The following is a 6998-nucleotide window of genomic DNA, read 5'->3' on the forward strand; positions in this document are numbered from 1 at the left end:
AGCTGAGGTTACAGGCATGCACCACCACACCCAGCTAATTTTTGTATTTTTAGCAGAGACAAGGTTTTGCCATTTTGGCCAGACTGGTCTCAAACTCCTGACTCAACTGATCTGCCCATCTAGGCCTCCCAAAGTGCTGGGATAACAGGTGTGAGCCACCATGCCCAGACTAATTTTTGTATTTTTAGTAGAGATGGGGCTTCACCATATTGGCCAGGCTGGTCTCGAACTCCTGATCTCAACTGATTCTCCCGCCTCGACCTCCCAAAGTGCTGGGATTATAACCATGGGCCACTGCTCCCAGTCCAGCTCACTGGAGTCTCAACCTTCCAGGTTCAAGACATCCTCCTGCCTTAGCCCCACAAGAAGCTGGGACTACAGGCACACACCACCAAGCCCTGCTAAATTTTTTTGTACTTTTAGTAGAGACAGGGTTTTGCCATGTTACCCAGGCTGGTCTCGAACTCCAGAGCTCAAGCAATCCACCCTCCTCGGCCTCCCAAAGTGCTAGGATTACAGTTGTGAGCTACCAGGTCCAACCTTAAAATATATTTTAAAATAGACAATTTCTTTCTTTTTTTTTTTTTTTTTTTTGAGACAGGGCCTCGATCTGTCTCCCAGGCTGGAGTACAGTGGTACAATCACAGCTCAATCATTCCCCTTCAGCCTCCCAAGTAGCTGGGACTATAAGCTCACACCACCACACCCAGCTAATTTTTGTATTTTGTGTACAGACGAAGTTTTGCTATGTTGCCCAGGCTGGTCTCAACCTCTTGGGGTCAAGTGATCTGCCCACCTTGGCTTCCCAAAGTGCTGGGATCACAGGTGTCAGCCACCACACCCAGCTGACAATTTCTTTGTGAGTAGTATAGACATATAGAATCAATGTAAATAATTCAGTAATTCAAATGTTTATTGACCACCTATAGTGCCAGGCTGGGATGGCAGGAGGAGTGAGACAAGAAAAGTAAGTAAATCATGCAGTATATAGATGGTAAGCACTCTGATGAGATTTTAAAACAGGATAAAGGGGATATGTAGTGGGGGGTGGGGTACGCAGGCACTAGTTTTGAATCAGGTGAATAGGGTTGGCTACTGAGAGGATAATTAAGAGGGCATCAGCCATTTTAGCCATGTATGAGGGAGCTCCCTCACACAGGGAGAAGAACATTTCAAGTATGGAAAACAGCCAATGCAAAAGTCCTAAAACATATCTGGGACATTTGAGCAGACAGTCTCCCTTCTCATCAAAGAAACAGACAGAGCACAGCCGGGCGCAGTGGCTCATGCCTGTAATCCCAGCACTCTGGGAGGCTGACACGGGCAGATTGCCTGAGGTCAGGAGTTCAAGACTAGCCTGACCACATGGACAAACTCCGTCTCTACTAAAAATACAAAATGAACTGGGTGTGGTGGTACGTGCCTGTAATCCCAGCTACTTGGGAGGCTAAAGGCTGAGGCAGGAGAATTGTTTGAACCCGGGAGGCAGAGGTTGCAGTGAGCCGGGATCACACCATCGCACTCCAGCCCAGGCAACAAGAGCAAAACTCTGTCTCAAAAAAAAAAAAAAGAAAGAAAGGGACAGAGTACAATCGCTAACCTGCAATGGTTCAACTCATTTTTTTTTTTTTTTTTACTTTATCATGGTGCAAAAGCAATATGCAGTCAGTAGAAACCATACTTTGAGTACCCGTATGACCATTCTCTTTTCAATCTCAGTATTCAATAAAGTATATGAAATAGTCAATACTTTATTATAAAATACTTTGTGTTAGATAACTTTGCCCAACTGTAGGCTAATGTAAGCGTTCTGAGCACATTTAATGTACACTAGGCTAAGTTATGATCTTTAATAAGCTAGGTGTACTAAATGCATTTTCACTTTTTTTTTTTCCTTGAGACAAGGTCTTGGTGTTGCCCAGGCTGGAGTGCAGTGGTGTGATCATGGCTCACTGCAGCCTTGACCTCCCAGACTCAAGCAATCTTCCCATCTCAGCTTTCCAAGTAGCTAGCACTACAGGTGCATCACCACCCCTGGCTAATGTTTTAACTCTTTTGTAGAGATGAGGTCTCAACTTGTTGCTCAAGCTGGTCTCAACCTCATGGCCTCAAGCAATCCTCACACCTTGGCCTCTCAAAGTGCTGGGATTACAGGCATGAGCCACTGTGCCCAGCCCATTTTCAACTTATGATATTTTCAATTTATGGTGAGTTTATCAGGACATAACCCCACTGTAATTCAAGGAACAACTCAGTATAAAGTGAGGTCAAAGAGGTAACAGGGCTAGGTTGTTAGGCCCTGTGGGCCCCTGTAAGGACTCTGAACAACAGGGTTTGGAGCGGAGGAGTCACACAATGTGACTTAACTTTTCAGAGGATCACTTTTTCTACTATGTTGAGAACAGACTGAAGCGTGCAAGAGTGGAAGTGGGGAGGCTAGTTAAGAAGACAGCAGCAACCCAGGTGATAGATGAGAGGCCACTCTTAGGCTGGAAGCCGTGGAGGTGGTGAGAAGTGGTGGGATTCTAGAAAGTTTTGTAAGGCAAAGCTAATTCATCCTGATGAATTGGATGTGGGATATGGGGGGGCGGGGAAAAAAGTCTGTATATAAAGCAATTAGATTGGAATAAGCTCACCATGGAGTGTAAAGGATGGCTCAGAGGGTTTGAATTTAATTCATTTTGAACTACCCAAAAAAGGTTGATAATTTTTATAGCTGTTCAAAACAACTGCAAAAGTACTTCATTCTCTTTACAGATCTTGTAACATAAATTAAGACAAGAAAGGTGGTTGGGCGTGGTGGCTGAAGTCTGTAATCCCAGCACTTTGAGAAACTGAGGCAGGTGGATTGCTTGCACCCAGGAGTTCACAACCAGCTGAGGCAACACGGCGAAACCCTGTCTCTACAAAAAAATACAAAAAGTAGCTGGGCATGGTGGTGCCGCCTGTTGTCCCAGCTATTCTTGGGAAGCTGAGGTGGGAGGATCACTTGAGCCCAGGAGGTTGAGGCTGCAGTGAGCTGTGATCACACCACTGCACCCCAGCCTGGGCAACAGAGTGAGACCCCGTCTCAAAAAACAAAACAAACAAAGGTAAGGCTGCTACCAGAGAACACCACAACACATAACATATTTACAAAACCATATTACTATACAGTATCATCCTATAAGGAGAAATGTACGCAAGTTGTTTTCTAAAAATAATGCTCTAAAAAACTAAGTACCTTCCTCTGAGTGTAGCTTAGGTTAAAAAAATAAAAATTTAAGTATCATACCTGTTCCTGAATCAGACATCCAAGCATTTGGAGTTTCATCTGGTTTACTGAGGTAAAAAGCACGAGGATGTGTAGCAGCAGCAAAATCAGACTACAAGAAAGAAAACTATTGGTTGACAGCTAAAAGTCATTAGGCACCATCTGCTGACCCAAGGAATGAGAGCCAGGCATCAAACCAAGTGTAGAGAAACCTTCAAAGGGTTCACAAAGAAGAAAGCCTGGGCCAGGTGCGGTAGTTCACGCCTGTAATCCCAGCACTTTGGGAGGCCGAGGCGGGTGGATCACGAGGTCAAAAATTCGAAACCAGTCTGATCAAGATGATGAAACCCCCGTCTGTACTAAAAATACAAAAATTAGCTGGGCACAGTAGTGGGTGCCTATAAGCCCAGCTACTCCAGAGGCTGAGGCACGAGAATCACTTGAACCCGGGAGGCAGAGGTCGCAGTGAGCTGAGATCGTGCCACTGCACTCTAGCCTGGGCAACAGAGCAAGACTCTGTCACAAAAAAAGAAAAAAGCCTGGTTTCTCCATGGTTACAAGAATGCTAACTAATAGGAATTCACTGTCAAATATTTTTTTTTTGCCTGTGTAATTTACAAAAGTTTATTTCAGTTCTCTGTGGAGCTAGGAGAAAAATGGGGGCAGGTATTATTTCATGAGTTCAGACCTAAAATGTATTTATAATTTGCCATTTACTTCCAAAACAAATTTGAGGTGCCTAGAATTAAAGTCATTTAGTATAAAAATTTAAAAGCTCTAACAATTCATTTTTATCATTATAATTACAATAAATCAGATTAACTCTAAAAATCATAAATCAATAATATGAGCCTTAAGTAGTAGACTACTTCCTATATACAAACAATTGGTTACTAGTCCCTGCTTACTTATCAATCCTAGTAAAAATTCTGAGCAAATCAATCCTCACAACATCTCTGATACTGTAACAAGAAATGTTTCCAGAGACATGTGATGAGAATATTCCTATCGGAATTTATCTTATCAGGTCCCTCATCAAACTTTTAATTCCTGTAAAGAGTATGTAACCATCCATGAACCCACTGCCAAAGTAAAATCACACTGAGATAACACTACCTACAAAGAAGGGGGATTAACACATCAGCCTTATAAGGCACCACTTATTTTCTTTCTCATCAAGGAAGAAATTCCACCTGTTTCAATTTGTCTCACTACTTGAGACCAAGAGAAGGCCGGGTGCGGTGGCTCACGCCTGTAATCCCAACACTTTGGGAGGCTGAGGTGGGCAGATCACAAGGTCAGCAGATCGAGACCATCCTGGCTAACAGGGTAAAACCCCGTCCCCACTAAAAATACAAAAAATTAGCCAGTTGTGATGGTGGGTGCCTGTAGTCCCAGCTACTTGGGAGGCTGAGGCAGGAGAATGGCGTGAACACGGGAGGTGGAACTTGCAGTGAGTCGAGATCACCCCACTGCACTCCAGCCTGGGTGACAGAGCGAGACTCTATCAAAAAAAAAAAAAAAAAGAAAGAAAAAAAACATCAAGAAGGTGACTGGAAAAGTAAAAGTCCAAGTCAAACAATCCCAAGCAAAATATTTTGTCCTCGTCTGGATTCTGAGATGCAAATTCAGTGCACTCGGCTGCTGCACACACACAGTGGGCTGGCAGGGGCTTACCTTACAGAGCCGCCTGCTGCACTCTTCCGGGGAAACAAGGCATCCACTGAAGAAAACAGGCCCAGCTTTTAATTAAAAGTAAAAGTAGGGTGCAATGAAAAGCCCTTCTAAAAATAAACCCTCTTAGCCCAAGAAGCTGGCCTAAGCTTAGCACAAGGACCTTAATGAGTTTTAGTAACCATATTAGCCCATCTGAAAAACCACCACCGAAGCCCCTTGGCCTGTGAAATGGGAAAGTTGAGTCTGTCCAAGACAAAGGACCAAGGAAACAAACAGCAACTCAAGCCCTGGAAAACCCTTCTGCTAAACAATATGCAATTTCAAAATTACTTCAAAGGTGCTATTTACCCAAAATAAACTACCATTGTATAAAAAGAAAATTGGATAAGAGAATCCGGATAACAAGCATTCTCTGCTTTAGACTGAAACTGAAACCAATGAGAGAAGAAAAATAACTAAATAAAGAGGAAAGTTCTAACTTTTTTTTTTTTTTTTTTTGAGACCGAGTCTCGCTCTGTTGCCCAGGCTGGAGTGCAGTAGCGCGATCTCGGCTCACTGCAAGCTCCGCCTCCCGGGTTCATACCATTCTCCTGCCTCAGCCTCCCCAGCAGCTGGGATTACAGGCGCCCACCACACGCCCGGCTAATTTTTTGTATTTTTAGTAGAGACAGGGTTTCACCATGTTAGCCAGGATGGTCTCGATCTCCTGATCTCATGATCCACCCGCCTCGGCCTCCCAAAGTGCTGGGATTACAGGCATGAGCCACCGCACCTGGCCAGTTCTAACTTTTGTGAATCCAGAATCACGTAAGAAGTGCATTTCGGGGGGCGGGGGCGTCTCTGATTCAACAACCACCATGAGTTCAAAATCATTTAGGGTTCGGAAATATCAAAGAAACTTGATTTCCCCTAGTAATTTAATACTGAATATTTCAATTACCCAAAAAAAGGAAAACTAAAACTTGTCCAGGAGCTGATCAAAGAAAGACTCAGAGGGAATCACTGCCTCCTCACTGCCTCCACTTTCTGCCCTATGATCATAAGAGGTAGAAGATGTGAGCAGAAGAGTATTTCAAAGGCAGGGCCAGACCATGGGCAGCTGGTCTGATTCTCCACTGAATAGAGAAGGAAAATTAGGCAGTGGCCTAATTAACCAGCGGCTCCTAGACTCTACCGCACATTAGCATCACCTGATTAAAGTCCCAAAACACAGGTTAGCACCTAGACTTGGAAGCCAGGAGAAGTAGTTTTAAATCTCCTCAGGTGAGTCTAATGTGCAGCAAAGGCAGAACCATGGGGCTACATGGCATATACTGAGCTACAATCACAAAGGACAGCGAGAACATCGGTGAACCCACCGAGTACATAACCACAAGGCCAAAGTTTATCAGAAGCGGAAGTCTGCACAAGAAGACCTGTAATCTTAGCAAAAACAGAAGAAAAGAAACTACTGTATATGAAAACATTCTCCCTTTATACCAATCTATCCCAATGAGAAAAAGCAAAATTTACCCATCTCCAAATATTTTTCTGCTATCATACCGAACAAGGATACACCATCCTTGATGGCACAGAGAGTCAACAGAATAGAACTACCAACACAGTTCTAAACTAAAGGGCTTTTCTAAAATAGACCTACCAATTCAGTACTAAATTATTTTCTAAAACAGAACACAGTGCTAAATGGCTTTTCTAAAATAGAACTAATTGGTAGCTCACGCCTGTAATCCCAGCATTTGGGAGGCTGAGGCGGGTGGATCACCTGAGATCAGGAGTTCTAGACCAGCCTGGCCAACATGGTGAAACCCCGTCTTTACTAAAAATACAAAAAAATCAGTCAGGGGCCGGGCGCCGCGGCTCACGCCTGTAATCCCAGCACTATGGGAGGCCGAGGCGGGAGAATCACAAGGTCAGGAGATCGAGACCACGGTGAAACCCTGTCTCTACTAAATATACAAAAAATTAGCAGGGTGCGGTGGCAGGCGCCTGTCGTCCCAGCTACTCGGGAGGCTGAGGCAGGAGAATGGCGTGAACCCGGGAGGCGGAGCTTGCAGTGAGCCGAGATCAC

General features: G+C 44.3%; 1 protein-coding gene across 2 annotated transcripts in view; it reads right to left on the bottom strand.

The window, feature by feature from the left end:
• MPHOSPH9 (M-phase phosphoprotein 9) overlaps window positions 1-6998 on the bottom strand; it is an 87112-nt gene that overhangs the window by 54378 nt on the left and 25736 nt on the right. For both annotated transcript variants that reach the window (XM_011964532.1, XM_011964533.1), the window contains exon 7: window positions 3275-3365. In XM_011964532.1, the coding sequence (XP_011819922.1) occupies window positions 3275-3365 (91 nt within the window). The remainder of the gene's footprint in view (window positions 1-3274; window positions 3366-6998) is intronic.

This window comes from Mandrillus leucophaeus, unplaced genomic scaffold (assembly GCF_000951045.1).
Source record: "Mandrillus leucophaeus isolate KB7577 unplaced genomic scaffold, Mleu.le_1.0 Scaffold7, whole genome shotgun sequence".
NCBI classification, from domain to species: Eukaryota; Metazoa; Chordata; class Mammalia; order Primates; family Cercopithecidae; genus Mandrillus; species Mandrillus leucophaeus.